Source organism: Amblyomma maculatum, chromosome 1 (genome assembly GCF_055883805.1).
Source record: "Amblyomma maculatum isolate TAMU_Amacu chromosome 1, ASM5588380v1, whole genome shotgun sequence".
Lineage (NCBI taxonomy): Eukaryota > Metazoa > Arthropoda > Arachnida > Ixodida > Ixodidae > Amblyomma > Amblyomma maculatum.
Genome location: NC_139344.1, coordinates 390,420,985 through 390,447,026, shown reverse-complemented (window position 1 = coordinate 390,447,026; position 26,042 = coordinate 390,420,985). Strand labels below are relative to the sequence as shown.

Genomic DNA, 26,042 nt, shown 5'->3' with positions numbered 1-26,042 from the left:
GGAAGTATTATAGCTTCCGCTTTGTACACAGGTGGTAAGGCGCGAGAAAGTTAATAGCACCGGGTCATGACTCCACTTAGCGGCGTTGGATCCCGTCACACTTTGCCATAAGAGCGGCTGACAGCACTCCACATCGATACGGAAGTCGGTCACTCAATGAACTTCCAAACTCAGCAAGTGGCAACATCGCGAAAAAGGAAAAAAGAGCTTTCGGGAAGCGGTAAGTGTGCGGGACTCTCACGAAGACGCGAGCACGAGAGTCAGAGAGCGGAAAGAAAGGGAAGGAGGAGAGGGCAGGCGCAAGCGGAAGGGCGCAAGGTGGAGGTGAGAGCCACCGGAAGTGGGCCGGTTCCGCACGGTGGCAGACGCGCTTTGGCAGCGGCAGCTGGTCATCCTTGACCGTGGCTTCCTTCGGCGAGCGTATGTGCTTTCTCTCTGTGCGGCAGAAGCCCGCTACACGCTACCGGGGTGGAGGTGCTGCGGCAAATCCAGACAGGAAATCACTTGCGCACCTCCAATGTCGCGGAACGAAGAACGCCCCAAAGCGCGTTTCCTGTCTCTGCTGCACGCCGTACATGCATGAAGACACGTGAGCTAAGGCGAAGCCGAGCGCGTGCGCAAGCACCCGTGCGTACCACGTGTACGACGAGACACCTGTTTGAGTCCCACGCTACGTTCGGCTACTTTGTTGTTTCTGCGCACGGCGACGACTTACAGCGCAGTGCCCGCAGAGGGGCCGGGAGGAAGTTTGGCATTAAGCGTGACACATGTATTTCTATTCCTGTTCACTCAGCCTTACATAAAGTCGAAAATTAGGTACGAGTAAGCGGTAGATACTGAGGTTGTGATGTGTGCGTTCGTACGCACCAAGTGTACACACCACAGTACATGCGTAGCTCGTAGCTGAGATGTATTTAGAAGTGTAACTATTAGCAAGGTATTACGCTGCCAAGCTCACGTCAGGTCAATATCCATATAATAAATTTATTTTTAATTTAATGGCTCATGTTTCACACTACTGGTAGTAAGCCTTTTGAACTTGTCCACAGTGATATTCTTTCCGCCATTATTCTTCTGTCATCACTCTGAATGTCGCGAGTGCCCGCAGCAACAGTGTTATTGGTTTGTCGTACACAAAACGACCAAGACGTTGGACTCGAAATGCGTTAAACCGCACCTAACCTAAACGTCCTGATGCCATAGTATGACGTAGCTTACACGTCGTGCCCCTATGCTCTACCTACGTGGCTTCCTATCACTTCCTCCATGTATTAACAAGCGCTCGACGCAACCTCCATGCAGGCAAACGCACCGTGGTCTGCGGTGACTCCGGGGCACCGGTGCCAGTAAAGACAAGCAACGGAAGCGTTGTCTTCGACTCCGTGTCCAAAGTGGACGAAGGAAGGTACGCTTGCTTCGTGGACAACGGCGTCGGAAAGCCGCTTAAGAAGGTGATCCGCGTGGCCGTCAACGGTAAGTAGATAGTGGCAGCGGGCGCCGCAGTTCATTCCGCAATCCCCCCTCCCGCATCCCTCATCCACGAAGCCCCACGATCCCAGCAAAACAAATGCCCCGATCACGAGATACACTGGATACGGGGAAACTGGGCTGGTGTACTCGTGTTGTCTCTTTGCACTTGTATAGCTGTTGAGATCGCACCAAACTGCTGCTAAGCTATGTTAGAAAGAAAAATGCTTTTTTGCGAGACATGCTGCACTGAATTGCTGAGTACTAAGCCCAATATTTTCCTTCAGACTCTGTAGTATTTGTGTGGAATGCGTGGAATTTCATCCTTCACCGAAGTGCGGCCGCTGCATCTACGGCAATCGAACCGGCGACCAATATATATGATAGCAGAACTGCGTGCATGTTCAGAGTCCGCTGAAGGCATGCAGGGGACCAACGGTAACTGCCTGCAGTGCTAGCGCACGCTGACCCAGCGTGCATCTGTACAACTTTGCGAGCACAGTAATGCTGTGTGTATAGGTTTATAACAAGGGGGAAGTGTTTAACCGTGCCTATTCTTTGTTCTATCAACGCATCAAAGTTGCGCGAGCCTTCCAGCTTCTGCAAGACGTCACGGAAAATTGTACGTGTCACGTGTCGTCAGCCTGAACGCAGGGCTTACGGCTTATAGTGATTACAATGTGGGTTGGTCCAATGCTACAGTCAAGAATACTGCTAGCTGATCGCTCAAAATCCTTCGCGCTCGTCATAACAAATACTAAAATGGAAGTGAAAAAAAAAGTTTATTTCCGATCGTAAAAATATTGCTTTGTAGCCTGCAACCGCATGCGTGCGTGCGTGAGTGAGTGAGTGAGTGAGTGAGTGAGTGAGTGAGTGAGTGAGTGAGTGAGTGAGTGAGTGAGTGAGTGAGTGAGTGAGTGAGTGAGTGAGTGAGTGAGTGAGTGAGTGAGTGAGTGAGTGAGTGAGTGAGTGCAAGTGCGATGTATCTACGAGTGTGCGTGATCTTTCTTCATACTGCGTCCTTTCGCAAGCCGCAAATGTTTAAAAAAGACATGTTCAAAAACTCGCCAATAACCTCAATTTCAAAAAATGATTTCAAACGTGGTTCTCCAGCAAGAATTCTTTTCTTCCTTGTTGCCGTTTCGCAAGCGCCTTTACAGAACATGCATTGCTTATTCCTTTATTGAAACAACTGAACGTTTCCTGTAAATCATTTTACTCAAAATAAATTTTCAAAAATGAGCATGTTACCGTGTCCTTTCTATTATTAAGCCCAAATCAACACACTGAATGCGACAAAGTTCCAGTCTGTGGATTTGCTTTTCTCCAAATTGTGCATTCTTTTTTTCAAGGAACAAACAAGTTACAGGTGTATCTTTATTTGTCCGAACTGCATATTATTCCGCCGTTCATTCCATATTATTATTCCTCATATAATTCATCCGTTCATCAAATCTCTCCTACTAAAGAGATTAACAAGACAACAAAACGTTTACGTCGACTGTTTCGTCCGCTGATTTTCGACAAAATGACCTCACTCCCGACAGCATCGTTTTCATTAGCCGACCTGGTTTTACCATCACTGTGCATCGCGACGCATTTTCTCAGTTCATAAAAAGGACTCCTAGCGCCACGCAATTTCAACTGCCTAGCCAATGGTTGCCATCGTTAAGATGGCAAGACCGCTATCTGCCTACAAACAAACGAAAAGTACATTTTTCTTTTTTTAACTTCACTTTAGCATGAGCGCTGCTGTTGCATTCAGAAACATCGTGTGAACATGACATTTGTCTTTTTGCAGTGACTCAATTTGTATTTGCAGTAAAACAATTGTAGAATCCAATGCTAGCGAAAACACTTACCTATTGTAAGCTGTATTCGAGTGCGGCACTGGTGCATTGCCCGAGGATTAACGTACTCAAAACTAGGCTGCACGTATCTGTCGTAGGTTTCATTTGAGTGCGGCACTGGTGCCGCACTCTCATAGAGTCTGCAACAGATACTAGCACCGTAGTTGTGAGTGCACTAATTTTCAAGCGATGGGCTCCGGACTCAAGCAATTTTTTTATTATTATTAAAAGTCGCTTCCCTCGAATTGATCGCGTCAGCTATTCACGGTGTCATAATCGCACCCTGTTTCTTTGCTGTACAGCCTGCCTTTTTTTTTTCTATTTCATTCGCTGAGCACGTTTTTTGATGTAACTGCACTTCCCTTTCTTTTTTCAGCCGTGGCAAACACGTAAGAAACGCACCAACAATCTTTCTCGCGGCCCATCTGCTATTCCCTTTTAAACTCTAGTTTTCACGTCGATGTAACATGCATGACGATCGTGCTCACGGACTCCTATTTTCTCCGCGCGCAGTGCCGGCCAAGTTCGCCGAGAAGCACAGCGTCGTGACCGCTCGACGCGGAGAAAACGCACGGCTGGTGTGCGACGCCCAGGGAGACCAGCCCCTCACCGTCGCCTGGTCCAAGGGTGCCACCAAGATCGACCGGGGAGGGAACTCACGGTGAGCTGGGGCCCAGTTTCTAATTATTCCTTTCTATCTCAGTCGTCTCCTTTGACAGGCGACAGAGGGCTTGTATTTGGGCGGGAATTAATTATTGCACCGATGTATTGTTTGATTGATTGATTGATTGATTGATTGATTGATTGATTGATTGATTGATTGATTGATTGATTGATTGATTGATTGATTACGTTGGACTTGCGATCGATTTGATCGATCGACCGATGGAATCGATAGCAAGTCCAACGTTGAAGTTCACAAATGCTGCTCGTTCGCAAGGGTGGTTATGTCACGAGTGTTATGGCCACCTTACCATACAATTACCGATTTGTTAATAATAGAGGTTTATCAATCAATAAATAGCAGCTGCCTTACGCCGCGACCGGCGCTTTCTCTAAAGTACCCTCCGTAAAAAGAAAGAAAGAAGGAAAGAAAGAAAGCGCATATGCGAACTCCCTATTGCTGCAACTAATGAACGAGTAAAAAACGCAGATAAAAATTTTCAGTCGAGCTCCACGTATATACGCAGACTGGATTGGTGGCGCCCAGGGAAAGATCTAATTAGCATAATCGCGTAATTGGATCACGCATAACATAGCACGCTGCTATCGATCCTCCTCTTCGAGCGTTCCTTGAATGAGCATCCTGCAGCTCCGACAAATTTCCAATACGTGGCACAAACGCACATTCGTATTGCGGATACAGCGTGCGCACGGCAGCCGAGAGCCGCGCAAGTGGGGTGGAGGGAAATGAAAGGGCAACCAGTGCTTAACGCGGTATGAACACGCCGCATGAACGCTTTAAAAAAACGAACTGTAAAACTATTTCTCTGACCTTTGCATTCTTGGCGATTAATAAATGCAACGCCGGGGACCCGAATTCTCGCTCATTCAGCATCCGCCGAGGAAGGCAGAAGGATCTCAATGATGCACCTGGCAAGCGGTGACGCTGGCAACGCGATTTCGAATGTGCATGTTTTGCTTTTATTGCTGGACGTATTGCATTAAAGGAGTCGCGAATACGCAAGCTCAGACTCGTGTCGTCATCATTCGGTGTGTGGATGGTGGAAGGAGATTGCCGACTATATCTGGCCAAATATTTTAGAGCACAGTTAAGATCCGCCCTTTCGTCAAGTGCCTCCTTGCTATCCTAGTTCGCTGGCATGCACTTTGCTACTGCCTTAATCACTAACAATTATTAATTAACTTAATTACTGCCTCTGTGGCCTAACGCATACTTATTAGCATAAAACTCTATGCTGTCATGTTATGTGGAAGACTACCCGTCATAGATATAAAGCCCCGCTTGAATTAAGCCGTACGAAAGTGCCTGCGTGGCCTATAGGCGTAGCGTATCTCAGGACCTAAGGGTCCCGATGGGTTCGACTCCCATCTCGCATCAAAAGAGAGCAACATCATCGCTAACAGATATGTATGGCAGCGAATGAATTATTGCACCAATTGGATTGATTGATTGATTGATTATTTGATTGATTGATTGATTGATTGATTGATTGATTGATTGATTGATTGATTGATTGATTGATTGATTGATTGATGCACACCCGTGAATTTTCGCTCACAGCGCTGACGCTGACAACGCGTCGACGGCGGATTTTCTGCAGAACGGGGCTTTAAACAGTGTGTAGATTTGTACATCTCAGTACTGGGCAGCACATCTCAGCATCTCAGTACATCTCAGTTCAGTGCAACAACCAAAGCAGAGGAATTCATTGGTGCGAGCTGTACCGCTGCCTGTGTCGCTGCCCTGTCCTATAGCCAGCTACCGATATTGGCTTTTTCCTGGGCTCAGAACGCTACAACTGTATGAACTTCACGCCGAATGGTTCTCTGCAGCAGCTTCGAATTCGCCCGAAATGCCACTCCGGTCTCATCGGACGCGAGGATTAGTTGGCCTCGCTGGGCACCAGGGCTATCACAGAAAAGGCAGCGGCGCGCGCCTCGTTCGGTGGCGCGCACAACTCGTGCAACAAGAGCAAACATTCGTCGGCCGGCGAAAGAAGAAGCATCTGGACTGAGCCGGCTACCTACACGCTTCCCATTCCATTATTGAAGCGCGTGCCAACGACCTTCCTAAACAAACGCCACTGTGACCCAGAAGCGAGGAGAATAAATAAACGCCCAGGAATGCGTGCGGACGGTTAGAACAGAAGTGAGTGCGGAAGCATCGCACGAAGGCCGTTAGGCGGGTTAAAACCGACGCTACCGTTCTTCCTATATGTGTTTTCAGTATATGCGTTGGTATATGCGTTCTTCCTATATAGGTTCTCAGTATATGCGTTGATATATGCGTTCTTCCTCTTTAGGTTTTCAGTATATGCTTTGAGATGTATAATGGGCTGTTTTATAGAATAGGGTCCGAGCGGACAGGGGGACGCTATACACACCATTTTGCCCTTCCGTGGTAGAAATTTGCGTATGCGAATTGGTGCCCTGCTATTCCCCTATCCCATTAACCGACAGAGTCAACCTATTCTAAGCTTCGCTGACGCAACCTAACCGCAGCGGACCAGCATTGTCTTAACCACGACTAGCCTGCGTGGTCTAAAACTCTATAGTGTATAAAACTCTGAGGTATGAAACTGCTATACAGCAGGCTCTCTAAATTGCTGGTTTGGTTTGGTTTGTGGGGTTTAACGTCCCAAAGCGACTCAGGCTATGAGAGACGCCGTAGTGGAGGGCTCCGGAAATTTCGACCACCTGGGGTTCTTTAACGTGCACTGACATCGCACAGCACACGGGCGCCTTGCTTTTCGCCTCCAACGAAAAGCGGCCGCCGAGGCCGGGATTCGATCCCGCATCCTTGGTTACAGTAGTCTAGCGCACTAAACCCTGAACCACCGCGGCGGGGCTCTCCAGATTGCGTTCATGAGCTTAACTATTTCTTAATGTGAGTAATAAAGCTTAGAACATCATAAATTTATCGATGGGCGGAGAACTTACTCCTCGTGAAGCCATTAAGTGAAAACTTGAATAAAGCCTTCCAAGCTTTACAAGCTGCTTTCAGCATGTCCAAGAACAACTCATCGACAAGCCATGGGCTCACTAGCATGGCCACACTATACAGTCTGCCAATGGCTACCAGTACATAGCAGCGTCGCAGAAAATCGTTGCACGCCAACTGCCCATCCCGACGGTGATTGTGTGTCGATCCCAATTTTGAGAGTGGGCGCTGCGGGTAGGCATGCATCGAGCGTTTGGGAATGAGATCACGCTTGCCTCTTGTTATTCCGGCCAGGTTTCGAACCTGTATCTGTATTCCCTAAAACAAGACCCGCAGTTCCAGTTTCCACCCAATCTACTACGACGTCAACCGTGATGTGTCGCATGTGGCTTGGGGTCGCATTCACTGACGAGTACTACTTTGTTATCGTTATGGCTGATAGTCCCGCATGCGCCACCTAGGCTGCAACAAGACCATCGAATATTATCTTTGTGTATACCTCCCATACAGTGCAGCAAGATAATATATATGCGCTAGAGCGTTTGCTGACGGAGATGGCCCGGCGTGGAAGCTCTGTGGCAACATCCGTAGCGATCGTCGGTACTGACGGCCTGTTGGGCACTGCTCGATTTCATGGGATAGCATCGGCTCTGCCGTGACCTAATTCCAAGCTAACTTCATTTCGCTCTTGGCTTCCTCTTCTCCTTTCGCTTTATATCCCCGCCGCCAATTCAATGATCGCACAAAACCAGACTGGCTTCTCCGGTTAATTTCACTACATCTATTTTTCCTCCTCCTCCGCCTTATGACATTAATATCTTTACATTTCTTACTGTTGCTTCTATCGCCAAACAGTTATACAATCATAGGACTAAATGCTACTGACTGGAAGAACAGGTACGGAGAAGTTCATAACGCGAAACGGGCATTGCTTGTTAAATATTCGGGCAAGACAGGAAAACAAGAGAACGGAGCGGTACGTAAAGGCATCGAACTAAAATGAATGCCTCTAATGCGACGCTGGCGATGCCATCGCTATCATCATATTGAATTCAATTCATACAAACTATTAACACTTGTACCAACTACAATAAGAACATTGTTTAATGAGATGACGTTTTGCACCGAAAGTGCAGCTTCTGGAGACCGCAGTATATTCGCTCCACGAACATGTTTTCATATCGGCACTAAAAAGCGCAATAAATATTAAGCTCTCGGTTCTGCTATGTCGTCTCACGTTTCATTTATACCCCCCCCCCCCCCCACTCCCACCCCTTCCTGCTAGGTGTAATCACACCTATAACGCGTGTTTCCATACTCGGCTCGCACCGCAGACACCGCTCTGGCCCACCGCTCAGGCATTGCGCCAGAAGGCACACATAACGCGAACGAAAGCGCATACGGCCCAGTGTCTGGCGAAACCGGAGCGAACGAGCCGAAAGGAGAAAAGGTTGAGGAAAAGGAGACTGGGGAATGGGATCGCTGCAAAACGAGCGGCGGCTCCAGACCCGCCAGTGGCACGGCCGGTAGGCGAAGAGGAGGAAAGGGCGAAAAAGAAGCAAAGCTAAGAGGGAGGCCGGCGGCGAGCGCGGTGGCGATCAATATCATTCTCCGGCTCTTCCGCATCTGCTCTTCCGTGCACTGTACACCCTCCCTTCGGCGCGTCCCGCCCTCCCGCTCTACCTTTCTGCAACCTTCCCCCAAGCCTGCCGTGGCCGGAGGGAAAGCACTGCCGGCGGGCAGGGCGCGACTAGGGAGCAGATGACGTCATCTATTTGGGAGCAACGAACCTGGCATCCCGCCAGAGGGGGTGTCCCTCGCAGAGCTGAACGCGCGGCGTTGGCGTATTTTTAAAGCGAATATGAGACGTCTGTTGCGTTTGCGGGCTTATGTTTTTATTGCAACCGTTTCTGGTGGTTATGGTGCTGATGATATTGCTCTTTTCGTCTCGTGCTCAAAAACCGGAACGTGTGGCGCGGAACGTTTGATTTGGGCTCTTTATTTGATAGTAGCCAGCGCGGTGATTAGGTGAAATTTGCTCATATACATTCCCCTTTTATTGCGAAAGCAATACTACTCTAGGTTTCGAGCCTTCAGCGTAGCGCGGCCGGTAGCCACGTCTTACACACGTGACGCTGTGACGTCACACCCCACGTGACACTAGGGTGAGACCTGGGCTACCAACTCAAGCGGTCGGCAGGAGCTTCTCTCGTTTCATATGGGACGGTTATGTCAAAATCAGCCTGCTAGGACCCTGGCATTCACGTTACTCCTAGAGCCCAATAAGGCACGTTCATACGGCTTGGTTAAAGAGGGGCTTTATATGTGGGCTGAGGAAGAAGAAAAAGAGAAGAAGAACGCTCGCGGTCACCCGCAGCTAACGCTTTCGCTCAATATTTGGTTCAGCAGCGTTGAACCCTTGTGACATTTTTTTCTATAATTTTTCATGCGACCGAAAGTCAAAAGGCTAATTTGCAATAGTTTCAACCCAGCGCCGCGCTGCGACTGCAGTTAGCATGCGGGAAGATTAGAATCTCTCCACTCAGCACCACGAGTCGGAAGGCCGCCCTAAAGCGGCCACGTTCGAGACCCAACTGATCTCACACTACAGTAAACATCGATTAGCTGCCCTCGGTGCCTCCGGTTTAGTTTATTGGCTTTAACATCTCAGAGCACCCCAGGCTATGAGAGATGCCCTAGTGTAAATGCCAGGATAATTTCGCCTACCAGGGGTCATTTAACGTCCGGTGAAATCGAATGGTACAAGTGAGATTAACGTTTAGCCTCCATCAAAACGCCGCGATTATAGCCGCGATTATACAGCTGGGACCTCTAGCTCAGCAGTCGAGCGCGCTAACCACTGAGCCACCGCGGCGAGGCCTCACACCACTGAAAAGCGACCCATTTCAAACAAGAGCATTTCAATTTAAGCTAAACCACAACCATTTTTTTTTTTTTTTAAGTGGAGCACAGGTGAAGAAATTGGCATAGATTCGATAGCGAGAAGAAAGGAATAGTGACCACTAACATCCGCCTGGACGCTGCCAAGCGCGTCCACAAGAAAGCTGTTAAGCTTTTCCAATCCTTAAGTAACCAAAGAAGTTCGTCCATGTCCAGGGTTCAGAACTGCAGATGCTACAATCAGCATCGATAAGGGAGTTATACTGCAGCAGGTCACATCATTTCATTTTTTTCTCGCGAGCGGCGATTCTTGAATATACGAAAGAAGGAAAAACGAGAAGAGAACGGCATTGAAAGATACGAGGATGAATTAGACAGCTGACATCCAATACAATGACATTTCGCAGCAATCCTCCAAACATGTTTTGCGGTAGAGCACTTTATCCGATTAGCTTTGACCTGATATGATCTCTTTCATAACTTCATACTGACTGCAGCTGAAACCGCTGCCTCACCTGGCCAGTCGTTAAACCAGCGAAACAGAATGGCTTGCAGTGAGCATAGCATGCAACGAGACGTGGGAACCAAACTAGACGTATTTGTAGAGAGAAGTCCTCTCAGAACATAATCAATGGTAATTATGTCCATCTCTAAAATACGCAGCACGTTAGGTGATTGTTTCGTGTGCCATATGCTAGCCGTGTGTTGGTTAAGCCACCTCAGCTGACAGGCGTTGACTGTGGCGGAGTACAATCAAGTTCAACCTTTGAAATGAAAGACCTGAAGCAGCTGTATAGCTTTCATCTGTAGTTTGACGTTGTTCGAGTAGGTGTTAGCTGTAATCAGACTCCTACCTCTTTACAGGCAATACACCTCGATCCCGGCCGCGGCAACTTTATCTTGATAGACGCGTAATAGATAAAACGTCCCGGTCCGTGCGACCTCAGCGCACGTCCAAAGGGCCGCAAGTCGACGAAATTAAGCCGGAATCTTCTACTACGGCATCTCTTTTAAGAATTAAACTCCTTAACTTGCTATTCTTACTCGACAGTCTATTTTACTTTCAAAGACTTGACTGAAAAAAATGAGGCCAATTTCGCCTTTATATATAATACAATAAAAAAAAAAACTATGGGCGACACTAGGAAAGAAAACATGGCTATTAAATAGCGTGCTTGGTTGATATCTCGGATGATATACCAAAGCGACAAAGAGGTCGCTGACGCCCTCTCTAGCTGTCGTTAACATCAGATGACAGGAACATTTTCCCATCGCAGCACGATCCATGGCCATACATGGCTAGCCTATATACACACCCGCCACACAAGATGGACGCCCCCTGGCCAGCGGCGCGAACAATGCAGATAGCGCCGACAGCGCGCAAATATAGTGCGCAACCCCGCTCTATTTAGGGGCCACAAAACCGGAGGCCCAGGCGGGTGAACTCGTGCCGAAAAGGTTGAGCGGACCCCCGTTCCGACAGGCGCGCGAAAAACACTGACTCCGCCACGGGTCAAACAGGATTAGCAAATAAAAGGGAAATATGATTCTCCGCGCTTGACGACGCCGAATGAGTGTAATGAGACAGCGGCTAGGGACGACGTTATAGGCTTGCAAACTGAGCAATAAACAACACATAAACACTGCATTCACATTAAACCTACCAGCACGTTAGAAAATCCAGGTGTTTGGAACAAAGCATGCACAATCACAAAGGCTGTATGACGCAATGAGACAGCGGCTAAGGACGACGTTATATAAGGCTTGCAAACTGAGCAATAAACAACACAGAAACACTGCATTCACATAAACCTACTAGCACGTTAGAAAATCCAGGTGTTTGGAGCAAAGCATGCAGTATCACAAAGGCTGTACGACGCTACGAAGCTGCGGAATTGTTTTGTAACAGTTCTTTTTCCGAGTCCTTATTTTTCTCCCACTGACACTATCGAGTGCGACATGACGGGCTACAAGTGTTGCGCAGTGTTAATTAGCTGACTACGGTCTTATCGTCAGTGGCGTTATCATGGCAGCTAATAAAAGAAAGGCAGAATACTCATTCAGAAAAAAAAAATATATTTGTTACAAAAAGCAACCCCTGCTTTCGCGCATATTGTGTAGTGCGCACAGCGGGAATATAGGGAAAAAGAGGCATGGCGCAATAGAAGATTCGTCTCAGCAGAGTATCGAGAGAAACAGTTCAAGCAGCACAGCACGCGCACAGCTAATGAGATGATGAGCGTCAAGGCCGGGCACGCAGAGGATCCTCCCGGCAACTCCCGCACCGTGCTGGTCTCAGCTCCGGTTGAAACGCAAAGCAAATGATCAGATGCTGGGAGAAGGCCAAGAAAATAATTTAAATGAAAGCAACGTAACGCCGCTCGGCCGAAACAGCGCACGCAAACAAGCAAGGCGTTCGTATAGTCAGCTCGCCGCTGTCGAGCGTGACTAATGTCTTCTCCGCCGACGCCAGGCGACGCTGTAAGAGGAGTCGCTCACTCGAAACCACAAGCAGATCCGCCGCCGCCGAGCGGTTCCCACGTGTCATCACGTTCTCGGCCACAGGACGCTCGAAGACACGAGCCATCGCATAATCCCAAGTAACATAAAAAAAAAAAAAAAAAAAGAAAGAAACATCGAGACTGCGAAAGGGCGAGTAAGTGCCGCGAGGGGGCCAAACGCAAGATACAACAGAAACATTAGCACCAGACACTTGACATTTAGCATAAGCCAACAAGACAAATATAAGGAAATGCGCTTCCTCCTCGCCATATAATTTCCCGCTTGACTCAAGCACCACGTCTTCGCTCGCGTATCCTTGGCCTTGTTATATACCCCTTGTTAATTTTCTTTATTTTCATTTTTCATCACAGTTCTGAGACGTCCATCCCTCTCTCTGTGTACCCTAACTTACCTCCGGTGGGAACGCTCGCTTTATTCTATTTTGCACCCGTGCTTTATATAAGCGCTGCGGCCCTGTGAAAACGTGAAAATGCGCTGCCAGGCGTGTCGAGGCCGCGCAATTACCCGGCCACTCTGGGAGCCAGCCGAGCGGTCATTCGTGAAGAGAAGTCTCGCCGAGTGCGACGAGATTCGACCTTCTTTTTCTTCGTCCCCCTCATCATCCTTTCGTCTTGTCCTCCAAGCATTTGAAACCCTCCCTTTTCGCTTCCAGGCTCCGCAAGCATGCCCGAGGCAACGAAGGAGTGTTGACCGTGCGCGCACACTATCGGAATTAAAAGGTCGCGGGCCGGGTCGATATTTTAAGGTAACGCTGAGCAGGCCAATCTCTGGCAAACACTACAGAATCAAGAAAGGAGCGTTCGTCTTCATTATGGAATTACTTGCTGTTCTCGTAATTAGCTCGACAGCAAGAGGAGTGTACGAGTGCGGAAAGAAGGTAATACGGATCGACGACGCCATTGTTGGGGCACAATTTAAAGGTCAGGTTTCTACAATGAGTGAGTCAGCTTCTGAAACTCCGTAGTGACAAAGGCAGCTTGCTCTACACAGGCTTCGCTGCGAGCATCTTAGGCCACATAAGCATATGGTCGGGCCGGTTATTGAGACAATCGGACACTTTTAGCCCTTTAAAAAGAACTTTCCCAGTCGAAAAAAAAGCTACAGAAGTGTGTCAAAGATACGATAAAATATTCTGTAGTTCTGCCATAAACGTCAGAATTTTTTGTAGTTTTGTAGTGCTTTCCTATAGGTCTGCAGTTCTTTCTATCGTACCTTTCTGACGTCTGTAGTTCTGTAGTACCTTTTTGTTGTAACTCCAAAAATTTCTGTTGTCACAACAGGTTCACTGTCAAAAGCCGCACAGAAATTATGTTGTGAGAACGGAAAATGTTCTGTAGTCTTTTCGACTGAACTCTTTTTATGGAAGTGTGCGGCAGCTATCACTGATTACTTATGGCGCATTCGGTTGGGGGGACGAGAGCAGAGGAGAGCAATACCGAGCAGTACAGGAGCACGCCGAGCGAAGGTGTAACTGTCCTCCCACGGGAACACTCTCTGCGTGTCGAGAGAGAGCGCCACGACCATGTGACCGTACTTCTCTCCCCAGCATTCTCCGCCTGCCCGCCGCGGCGGCAGTTGCAACCCGAGGAGAGACCAACGCTCCGTTAGCTCCGTGTAGAACCGCTTGTTTTGTATGCCTTTGTTCTCACAGTGCGGCGATCTGCCTCCTTTGGCCCTTTCGACGCCAGCAGCGACTATCAAAGATGCATACAACACCTGAGCAATGCTTTCCGCTCGCCGAGCGCCGACGCTTTGAAGCCGACATTTTGAGCGTCGCCGACTCGAGAAAGAAAAAAATAGTATTGCTTACGCAATAAAAAAAGATGGCGCGGATATGACGCTTTATGCCATGTGACTTCCTCTACTTTCGCTTTAGACGAGGGAGCAGCCGGCAGTGCACTCGGGTGCTCTCAGCGGAGGACAAGCCCTCCTCCTCTACCATTGGAAGTCAGTGATTCTACTCCTGCTCTCCCACTGAAAGGCGCCCGCCTGTCTGAGAGCACATTCGAAGTGCTCTCGAGTGCGCCTGCTCTCCCACTCGAATTCGCCATTAGTTGCAGAAGAATTTGGCACCCTTCGTAAGTTACACTAGAGCATCTTTTATGACAAGAAGATAACAATAAATACAGAGGACAGTGAGCCTACAGTAGCAGCGAATGCAATAAATGATGTTGTAGAAAACAGTGAGCCTATAATAGCATGTCGTCCACCATTTTCATACAGGCAACCTTGTCAATCAAAATATTATATTGTCACCCAAATGTTTTAGCCACATATGCATCTTGTAAATAATAAATACGGATCCCGCAATTTTTCTAGTACTCATTTGATAAACAGCGTCGTTTTGGAGTCACAATTTCCGATGACCACTCTTGTCCGCCGTCGAAAAGTTATAATAGATGCATTTCCTTAGGCCTGTATAAGCATCTTGCCTAAAAAACTTTATCAAGACAAACGGTGAGAAGCACATAAAACGGTTAACAAGCCCTGAAGAGTATTAAGTGGCGTAACCGAAGGCGTCCCCAACAGCTCACAGTCTCTTGTTTTCCACTTTCTTCTCCATTTTGAGATAAGAGAAACCGCTAAACATTATACTCACTCGCATGCGTATATTTTGCACTGCAGTTTACGCCCCCTAAGCTCGCAAGGGAAGCAGCTGGTATCGTGTAAGGGTGGCCCGTATCAGTACATAGGGGACAGCGATCGGCCAGAAACACGGTACACATAACAATTGACCTAGGATGCCTGTACCGTTCGCAGCACAATAACTTCAGCCGCTTGGCATTTTCCCACTTACTGTTCCTGAACCAGTCTTTCGCACACAATCGCGCTCAGCTGCTACTCTCGAAAGAACACGACGAAGAGCGGTAAACGAACAGATAATGAGTGAAGAAAGGGCGGAAGTACGATGAGACGCGATGACCTCTGACCTGGCCCGACCATTATTTCCGTGTCCCAAGATTGCAATGGCCTCCTCGACAAACACAAGGGCCTCGGGTGTTTCGAGAGAAGATTCGCCGCTGCGCGGCGTTGCGCTGAGCTCAAGGTTGTCTTCATGCATTCATTAGGGCGGACATTCACGTGCAGACGCCTTCCCTGCGGTGCGCCAGTACTGTGCAGTACGCCATGAACGCTACAGCTGGCTTTGTAAACCAGAAAAGGAGATGAAGCCGGAAAGCTTTCTGAACGTAACTAACAACGCTTCCTTATTGGTCATCGATTGCCCACGCGTGGACAGTCACGGCAGCTTCAATCACGAGACTGTCCCTCGCGTAAAAGCAGCTCTGCGCAGTCAACGGCTGATGAGGTGAATCGAGGTCTAGCCTTCGCAGTGCTGTACGGTTCTGCCGACACGCAGCACGGGCAGCGGCGTATTCACGAAGGACTTCGAGAAACGTATCTCCTGTTCAACGCCCCGCGATGACGCTCGGAACGCTAATGGCACCAGCGCGTCAACAACGCGAGGTGACGCTCTTCTGCGGTTGGGCGTGAAGATGTTTCGTGCCTGAACACGTGCGCGAGCTGAATCAGCGCGTAAATTCTTCGCCTGGGCGAGATCGCTGGAGCTTGTTCGGGAATGGTGTGTGTGTGTTCATAATAACGCTATTTTTAGGGGGTGTTGAAGAAACAAACAAACCGAAGACAGCTAGGCGTACCCGCAGAGAGCGAGCTCTGCATTTTCTGCACACGAGAAATCTCTAATGTTGCTCGAGGCGGAGAGATGTCCCGCGTGCGCCTTGGCATTCGCCCGAAAAACTTTTTGGTCGCATATTGGTAGCAAAGCTCAGAATAAGCATCCCGTTGACGCTACGCTGTGTGATGCTAGCCATGAGGAAAGAGCGCAGTTCTTGAAACCGCTTGTGCGATACCAACGCTACGGCGAACAAACTACGCCATTACCTAAGGCGCAGTGCACATTCCACTCGCGACATGTTGCTGATGCATTTGAAGCAATCTTCCGGTCGCAGTAGATGTCTTGAGGAATATATGGGGGCTGGCATGGCTTAATGCGAGTTAAGTAAAACAGTACATGGTGTACAGGCGTTCCAAACGTCTCGGAAGGGGCATCTTAATAAGCTCGAAAGAGTGCTCATCAACTAAGAGCGTGCTTATTTATGTTCTCGCTTGCTTTCAGTAAACATTCGGTGGCTATAGTCATCGTGCTTTTTGTCCCACTTGTAATAAACAGCCTAAAGTGGGCAAATAGAATCTATGCAGCCTGCATGTTCTGACGCCTTAGCTGACAATGACATAATAATAATCATGATAATAATAGCAACACTTTATTTCAGCCAGCAGTATATACGTGAACATTCGCGGGCTGCGCATGCCAAAGGCAACAGAGCCTTGTTGGGCCAAGCCCAGCGGCATACGGCAATAATCTATTTGCACAGTTAAAAGAAGCATAACGGAAGTAAGCTTTCACTACCTGTGGAGAGCCACTGGTAAAAGGCAAACGCAGTGAACTGAAGCTGCAGCGCAGAGCAAAAAGGAAAGAAAAAGGAAGGACAAAATTTTACACTAAGACAAAAGATGATAGTAAGCAAAAAACGTGAAATTTTTCCTTCGGCTTTTTTTTTTTTTTTTTTTTTTCAAGATTAATATGCACTGAAAGTGCAGTTCGAGGGGGGCATTCTTTACAACATGTTACTCAATATCGGTATGTCGTTCGGCAGTCTGTTGAATATTGCGGAAGCATAAAAACAGTGCTCCCTCACTATGTAAGTTTAGTTCGAAGAGTGGGACAATAGTAATAGTAAAAGAGTTTATTTTGGAGGTTAATGCAAATTCCGCTCAAGGCACTCACTTCAGTATGTACATAATGTGAGTAGTATTTCTGACACTGCAGGGAAGTTAAGAAAAATAACTTTCGCAAAGCTTAGAACAACAAACAGCAAGTTTTCAAACCCTGGAAAGAAGCAACAACAGAAGACGAAGTTCGCTGTTGGTGCTACTGGAAATACTACAACGTGCTTGCGCTACACCATTTGGTAACCATGCTAGCAGGAAAGGAAATTGCGTAACCTGCCCAAACCACCGCAGCACAGCGTCATCACAGTCTGAAGCACTCACCCAAAAAAGAATTTACTCCGGAGGATGCCCTGGAGCACTCTGGCCTACTACCTATGTGCTTGATGTTTGGCAACACACCACATGCATTATGCAGCAACAGCGGGATTGAGCGGCCGTGATGCAGCGAACGCTTTGAATCCTTGCCGCACTGAGTATAAAAGGGGAAAAGAAACAACATCCCTTCACATCTGGAGCCACCGCCACGCAACCGCACGCATGCCACCATGTGCTTCCTCCACCTCCTTGTTCGTGGCGTTGGCCCGCCGCCAGGAACGACGACACAAGGCGAAGGGCGCGCTCTTCAACCGTGGTCGTCGCTGTCTGAGCGTCAAGTGAGCCGGAGGACGAACCAATTCTAGCGACGCACTCCGGACCGCGAGCTCCGAGTCCCGATGGGAGACAAGACGTCAAAACGCGCTAGCGCGGAGCCGGCGAGCTCTTCGAGCGCCCGGGCTGACAGAGGCGAACGTCCCGATAGAGAACAGCCATCTCGTGGTACCCCTAAGCTGCTCCAGTCTTTTTCCTTTCTATTATTCATAAGCGAACTTGGAAGATCAGAAGAAGGGTTAAGCACGCGACGCACTGACATGCAAATAAAAAAAGAAAGGGGCGCCAGTTTCTAGTGGAACTTATCGGCAGCTGGCAGGTATTCGGTGTCCTCGTTCTACCACTCGTTCGCTGTGGCTCGACCATATTTCGCCACAAGTCGAGGCTACTAGATTCAAGACGCGGCAGAATTCAACTTTTTCTGCACAAAGTTCACTCAATCACAAATTTTACTCCGGTGCAGCGAGAAGATAGTTGCAGAGTGAACCACGCACATTGCATATGTTAAAAGGTTCTTGCGAAATACTGCAGTGCTATTATGTAAAGAATGCAGTTTGATATGAATGCAATTACACAACTCTAGCGTGCTTGCAGCTCTGATGCACCAGTAAGCATGAGAATGACTAAAAAAGACTCGTGTTCTTCAAGCTATCTGAGGATACGTCTTTGAAATCATCAGAGGCTGTAAAATGAAACCTAAACACATTTTCAACTTTACCAACGCGCTGACGACGGGATTACAAATCAGAGAAGAATGACGCGTCAAGATTTCCATTGTCTCCGTCTCAATCACTGCACACTCTAGAATATGTGTTCCGCTATTTAAGGGCTGATGCGCGTGGAATAGAGTTCATTTTAGCACAACGGCGTCTACGAGAGCAGTATACAGTGAACAGAACATACAGTCGCTGATTGTTACCTTCATTTCATGACTTTCGAAGAATACGGAGAAGGTGAGAGAACGCCTAAGACCGGTTTACGCACTCTGCTTATTAGTGCTACCTAGCTTAATTTGTGACCAATCACGACGTAATTACTATCCCGGGACTAATAACCAGCCTATGGCAACAGCAACATATGTTCACAACTTCGCGCTGTTGCGTTTCAAAATTCCGATAATCTTGACGAAGTTCGATCACTTTACTTTATAATCAATCAATCTTAATTAAAGAATACCAAATAGGCATACCTACCTATATTATATATTCAGCAGAAGGTTCTAAAGCAAAAACAATGGGGAGGGGGTTGTCCCGTAATATAGCTGAGGCATTTTTGCGCGCCATTCATTCGAAGGAGGTCGTTTTTACTAATTCGTTAAGAGAAAATGTATCACTGATGGAGGGCTTTAAAAAGCATACCTCAAAAACGAATCTAGAAATGTGCATAAACCACGTCCAACAAGCAGTCACTTACAGGTGCGAATAAATTACAGAAATCATTTTAACAGTGTCGAGTGCTGCTGCGTTTACCTGTTCCTCTGCAGCTCTGGTTCATTTCAACCTACGAGTTTAATTTTTTCCTCAACCACTTTGGCCACAGAGTGCTGGTACTTGGCTCTGACTTTGGCTCTGGCTCTGGCAGAAACTTACAACACGTTGGCATTCCAGCTAAATAAGCTTGAATTTGTTGCACGAAATGCCACTACTGAACCTCATGTTTCGGGTTTTTTTTTTCTTTTTACTTTTTTTTTTCGCCCGTACTCAACTCGATAAACACCATATTCAAACCCATTATGCATCTTTCAGGCCTCTAACTTGACTCTCTAATCTTTATTTTATTATTATTGCACAGAGACGTTAGCGCAGACCCTTAAATAGTTCAAGGAGAGCATTCGCCGAGAATAAAACGCGTGCTTCCCTTCGGGCGTCCCAGGTTGGAGATCTTCGAGACCATGACCGACAGCGGCCTGCGCTCGGAGCTGTTCATCTCCAGCACGGAGCGCAGTGACGGCGCGGTCTACACCTGCCGTGCCGAGAACGAGTTCGGACGGGATGAGCGCACCAGCAAGCTGCTGGTTGTCGGTGAGAACTGCTAGCCTCAGCACTCTGTTTCACACTCTCTCTGCACTTCTCGTTAGCGAACGTTCACCGACCACCGAAGCTGCTATCCCCTACCAATATTTAGATACTAGTTTGTCTATAGACTAATGTCAGTAATGTTTATAGACTGCCTATAAGTTTATAATCATACACTCTTCTCAGTCATTTCTCTAACAGATAAATTTGGCACTGTCGATAGCGTGTAGATTTTCTCTAAACGAAAGCAAATTAAGGCTGTTATTTACTTTAGTATATAGATAGTCTACAGATTATCTATAAAGAGAAGGAAATTAAAAGTGCTATATATTTTAATCTATAGATAATCTATAGACGATATCAATAGCTAGGTTATAGGATGCCAATTGTCATTAGAGAATATTTAAACCATTTTTAATTGTCTAACAGACAAATTCAGCGCTGTCGATAGTGTATACATTTTCTCTAAACGAAAGGAAAATTAAGGCTGTTATTTACTTTAGTATATAGATAGTCTACAGATTGTCTATAAAGAAAAAGAAATTAAAAGTACTACATATTTTAGTCTATAGTTAATCTATAGACGATATCAATAGCTAGGTTATAGGATGCTAATAGTCTTTGAAAGTATAATTTGAACTACCTAGACATGCAGCAGTGGGCCGCCAACAGTGTAGTGCCCGAGTGATTTTTCTTTACCCTTTTTTTGATTTGTGACGTAAGGGTTAGGATCAGCAAATAAACAGAATGCGTCTTAAATACAAGCAGTTACAGTATTTTAGGATGTGACCCGTACTTCGCCTTTCGACGCAGATATCTTAGATGTGCGACGCTTCACGTTGCTCTCGGCACAGTTCCTATGCGCGTTGCTGAGAAGGGTATTATTATCATTATAAAGATTTTGTAAAGATTATATTAAAATATTGTAGAGATCTGCAAACGCATCCGAGCTAGGCGCATATCAGTACATAGTATCAGCAAGTATTTGCTGTCTGTTCCGCAGAGGTTCCCGGCCAGCCGCAGGATGTCAAAGTCTCGGAAACTTGGAGCCGTTCGGCGAGCGTCAGCTGGTCTCCGCCGTACAGCGGGAACAGCCCGGTCTCCAAATACGTCATACAGTATTGGAAAGACTCCGGTGAGCTCCGAGAAATGTTTCCCGTCAATATGCATTCAGTCTAATTTGCTTGTTTGTGCTGAGGTGTCAGGGTGAGTGAAAATTGAACGGCTGACATGACACATGATAAACATATATGATATACACATACCGACGACTTACGTGATAATCAAAATGATTCCTCTTTTTCCGCGTTTATTCCCTATCCGTATCTTGTCTATCGTCTGAATATATTTCACGTTCTTACGTGATTTTCTTAACAGGCTAGCAAATTTTAGATTGAGGAAGGCCTCATTCCTCTGTGTTTGTACCTCTCAAAACAAAAGCTACAGAGGACCAACGGGAAAATAATTATTATATCACTTCATTCTCTGACCTGGCATACCGTTTCGTCTAAAGTATGTTTCGATTACAATGACAACATAATTGACCGCTGTAGCCGCAAGAGATTATTGTCACGGCCGCAGTTTAACGCCGCAAACATGCACCTAGTCTAAGAATAAGGCCATAGAGGAGGGTGTCGAACTCGTCTCGATCATCTGTGTATATCTAACGTGACTACTGTTGGTCCCTAACAAAATGTAGCAGCTTCGGCTGTGAACCAAAGCAACGCGAAAGAGTGCGTTTTCATCATTTTTCGCTTCTATATTATGTCGTCCAATCTCGACGGTTCCAACTCAAAAAGGGCCAGATGTTTTTTGCCAGTAACGCGGAATTCAAAATGTCATGCTGACGAGGTGGAAGTATCGGCGCAATTCAACCAGAACTTCGATATAAGCGAGTTAAAACTAACGAGCTTTTTACGCCACAGGAAAACATAATCTCTGCCGTTTCCATCTTGATGAAAAATGGCCGATGCCACACGCGCGTGCAGGCACAGCGCACAGGCTCCAGGAAATGGCGGTACCCGGATCTCAGACGTCCGCTCTGGTGGGAGACTTGCACCCGGGCTCCACCTACCATCTCAGCATCCTCGCGGAGAATTCAGTGGGCGTCGGACTCGCCTCCTCGCCCGTTAAGCTGCACACGGGCGAAGAAGGTGCGTCGCCAAAACTGACAGCTACGAATGCTGCGTGCGAAATATGTTTGGTGCATGCAGACTAGCTGTGCGTTCGGCGATAGTAATGCTGGATACATTCTGACCATTTAAAAGTACCCTGTTGTTCTTACAGCTTAGCTCCCAGAGGGATTTGGTTCATAAATACTACATCAGACATTTAGAATAATTAAAGACTACTTACATTCTCTCTTTTGAGGAGGCTAAATTGCATTTCATCGGTAGCATATGTCGTATGTGTGTGAAAAACTTTATTGAGTAGAGATTAGGGATGCGATGCAATGAGTTTAGAAGCGCCCCCTAATTAAAAAACGAGATGCCACAAGAAACACTCCAGATGGTATGCAAAAAAGTGGGAGAATGACGACGGCTCACGCAACGATATTATTATTGAGCATATTTAATTATCCATTGTTTTAATCTCTCTCGCTCCCTCGACTCCTCCTACGCCCTCATTTTTTCTTTCTCCATACATCGCAGAGCCGAGCGCACCGCCGACCGACTTCCATGTTGAAGCCAGAGGACCAAGCACCGTTCGCGTGTCCTGGAAGGTAATAAGTCTGCATCCATGTCTAAGTGGATTATGAAGACGGCGCGAAAAGGGACGAGGACAAGGAAGGAACACCAAAATAACAGGACAGGCGCCAACTTTCAACTGATCAGTTGAAAGTTGGCGCCTGTCCTGTAATTTGGTGTTCCTTCCTTGTCCTCGTCCCTTTTCACGCCGTCTTCATAATCAGTTGAAAGTTGGCGCCTGTCCTGTTATTTTGGTGTTCCTTCCTTGTCCTCGTCCCTTTTCGCGCCGTCTTCATAATCCACTTCAACCATGAACCAACTAGCCCAAAGCAAAGTACTTCTTATCCATGTCTAACCCACCTTACGCAAAAGAGAAAAATTCAATTAACTGCCCAGGAGAAAATGAACACTCCGATTACTAGCAGACAACAGAGCGACGCTTATTGTATCCAAATTCGGTGACAAACTGAAAATGTTCTCAGAAAAAATGCTGGAAGCATTGTGACTCTGTCCCAGCTCATACCGTAAGGACATCAGCCTCAAAATAATGTGAAACTCTCCTCTTACGAAATACTCTGGCTTTTCAAAGATGACCTCGCAAACGTCGCCAATTAAACGATCGCGAAGCAAAGTATTTGGTGACGCGCAGGAACCGCTAAGCTATAGCGCCCAATTTTGTACGCAGCCCCCGCCGCCGGACGAGTGGAACGGCGACCTGCTGGGCTACTACATCGGCTACAAGCCGACGTCGTCGGGCCAGCCATACTCGTACCGCACCAGCGAGTTCCGGCCAAACGCCAGCCACGAGTTCTTCTTGACAGGTCTGCAGCGAGGAACCGAGTATGCGGTCATCGCCAAAGCCTACAACGCCGCCGGCTCGGGGGTCGCCTCGCACGAGCTGCACGTGAAGACACTCGACGGGGGTGAGCATTCGCCCGACAGCAAAAGTCGGCGCTTTTGAGCCCCCCTTTAGTTGCACTGTGAAACAATTAGCCCACGTGACTGCATCACGCGACAAAGCCAGCTATAGACTCGAGGCATTTCCCTATCACCTATTTTCAAGGACCCTCTCAGCAACCCGTCATTCACTATTTCCGTGCAGTTACGCGAATTGAGATCACTGAACAATCTCTGGTGCCGCACACGATCAGAGCAGCTCCTGACGTGCACTCAATTAATTTTACGTTCCATTTTTTTTTTTATCACCTCTAAACTAAATCTCTGTAATAAAACGTCTGTTGGCGGCCACCCAATGATAAAAAAAAAACTTCAAAGCTGATGCATGTTACGTTAATCCTTACCAAAAAAATAACGTTTCAATTATGCACTGGCATTGCAAGAATAGTAGTCTGCTTAATTTAAATGGCTAGCTGTCAATCAATCCTCAGATTCAAAGACCCCTTTGCAAAAGGACGTCGCCCTTTCCATGCATTTCATATAAGGGAAAAAATAAAGCGTTACCGATATCATGCTCCGACATCGAACGTGCAACAGTTGCTCGAATGCAGGCATCCTAAGGAGGGCGATCAGTCACAAAGACGATTCCCCCGTCGAAACCTTTCGGCCTCTTCTCTCGCTTACATTCACGCTACAGTCCGGCTCTCTCTGTGTCCTCGCCTGACTTGCAGACGTTCCTCCGCCACCGAAGGTGTTCGTCTCCGGCACGACGCATTCGTCGATCACTGTCACCTGGCACCAGCAGTTCTCCAGCGGAGTCAGAGGTAAATGAACGCCACTCGCTTTCGCTGTCTGTCGCACGCGTAAAGTGCTTCCGCACGCTTGTCCGCTGATTGACGACAGGCCAATCCTGCCGCACGCAGGTTACAGAGAAACAGCACGGTATATGTACTACTGCGCTGCCCAAGCAAGTAATGGCATACTGGGCACCGACACTAGTAGTCATTATCACTCTACCCATTAATTAGCTACTAACGTGGTGCCGGCCTATTAGTTAGCCTCAGGTGAGTACAGCTGGCGGTGTATAACACGAAGAAAGCAAGAACGAAGGCCAGTTCTCCGCTGTGGTTCGCGATCACTACCCGTAGGTTATTTTCCTGGCGAACCACCATCACGGAACGCGCAAAAAAAAATAAAGAAAAGAAAAAAAAAAGAAACTTTGCCGTGCGAGTTAATAGATTGCTAGCCTTACAAGGAATCGTATAAATAAGCGACAGAGAACCCATCCCCATGTTTGCTTACATCAAATGGTAAATTTTATGATTTTATACCTGTATGGCACAAATGTCTGGCTGCCAAAAGTCAAGAAAATAAAGAAAATAATACGCCTGATATGCCTTCTGCCCCAGACGTTTGCATAATGCTGATCCTGCAACAGCACGCGGTCCTCTCATCCATTTAGAGCGATACGATTTAACAAGCGCGCCAAGTCCCCTCCAACGCAACATCCCTTGACACCTGCCACAAAGCACACATGTCAGCAAGCCCTCATGTGGGTTTCTCCAAAATTGTGTTTGTTTAGTCGCTGAAGAAATAATGTTCCAGCTGTCCAGCTTTTCTTTTTTGTTTCTTGTGAGATGCGTCAAGCGGATCCTTAAACCAATATCCTCAGGATGTTGTTGGTTCACTAAACTGTATGCCCGGACACGAGCACTGCGTGCTCTGATGCATGGAAAGCTAATATATCATATCAAAATAAGTAACTATACATTGTCGTTACGAATGCATTTTCGAAGAAAATATATTTCAAAAGGCGTGACAAACTACTAATTTTTAAGAAATCGTAAGCACTGCACCCTGTAACGCCTGCCTCTGCAAACTTCCCACCTGCTGGCAGTGCGCGGGAGAAGAGGTGTAGAGTGGGCGGGAAAAAAAATGAAGAAAATCAGAGATGAAAAACCTTGGAAGAAAAAACTTGAGAAGTTCAACTATCCATGAACCAAGTTTCATGAGCCTGAGCCATCGGATCTTGTCTCACTTCCGCACTTAGTAGGCTTCTCGACAACGGGCTAGGCTGGCTTCTCGTGGTTCGGTGGCCTCGGTAGCTTGTCTGGCGCGGTTGCGGTCTCCGTCTTTAGCGAGGTGGCGTATGAGTATAGCGTATTTGCCTAGCTTAAATGAAGGAGTGGCGCAGAGGAGCTTCATGAAGAAGGCCATGTTCAATGCTCAGCGTGAGAGTGTTGCAGTTTTACACGAGGCGTGACCGACTGCGGCGATAGCATAGTGCTCTAGTGCCTGGACACGACGATGAAGACGACAGTGTTCGCTGCAAAGTGCGAGAATCCGAGGTAAAATGCTTGACATGCAGGCCTGGGGGGCGAGGATCGGGACCTGCGCTATTAGAAGCAGGCAAAGAATTCATGTTCGGAGCCAGATGACGTTGAGATCTGGTATGGGAGCAGTAGAGCTTAAAAAATTAGGGGCGATCCATTGAAACGAAAAGGAAATGTGATAGAGTCGTTGTTTTTTTCACTCGCTAGTTCATCCCGATTCTGATCCTGTTATATTTATGTTTTAGCTGTCATAACAAAATCTAATCTATTCCACTTCCGATTCAATAATATTCCGAGTACATCCGGTTGGCGATCTGCACTGGCGTGAGGCAGTACCAGTCCGC

At 47.3% G+C, this 26,042-nt stretch overlaps 2 protein-coding genes across 8 annotated transcripts in view; one reads left to right on the top strand and one right to left on the bottom strand.

The window, feature by feature from the left end:
• The window catches only part of LOC146208515 (uncharacterized), a 333,102-nt gene that overhangs the window by 170,943 nt on the left and 136,117 nt on the right, over positions 1-26,042 (bottom strand). The window lies entirely within an intron of this gene.
• LOC146208520 (cell adhesion molecule Dscam1-like) overlaps positions 1-26,042 on the top strand; it is a 43,642-nt gene that overhangs the window by 2,455 nt on the left and 15,145 nt on the right. Inside the window, exons 4-11 of the mRNA XM_084578776.1 lie at positions 1,303-1,473; positions 3,831-3,978; positions 19,639-19,787; positions 20,785-20,916; positions 21,770-21,934; positions 22,433-22,503; positions 23,154-23,391; positions 24,097-24,189. Coding sequence (XP_084434902.1) covers positions 1,303-1,473; positions 3,831-3,978; positions 19,639-19,787; positions 20,785-20,916; positions 21,770-21,934; positions 22,433-22,503; positions 23,154-23,391; positions 24,097-24,189 — 1,167 coding nt within the window. The remainder of the gene's footprint in view (positions 1-1,302; positions 1,474-3,830; positions 3,979-19,638; positions 19,788-20,784; positions 20,917-21,769; positions 21,935-22,432; positions 22,504-23,153; positions 23,392-24,096; positions 24,190-26,042) is intronic.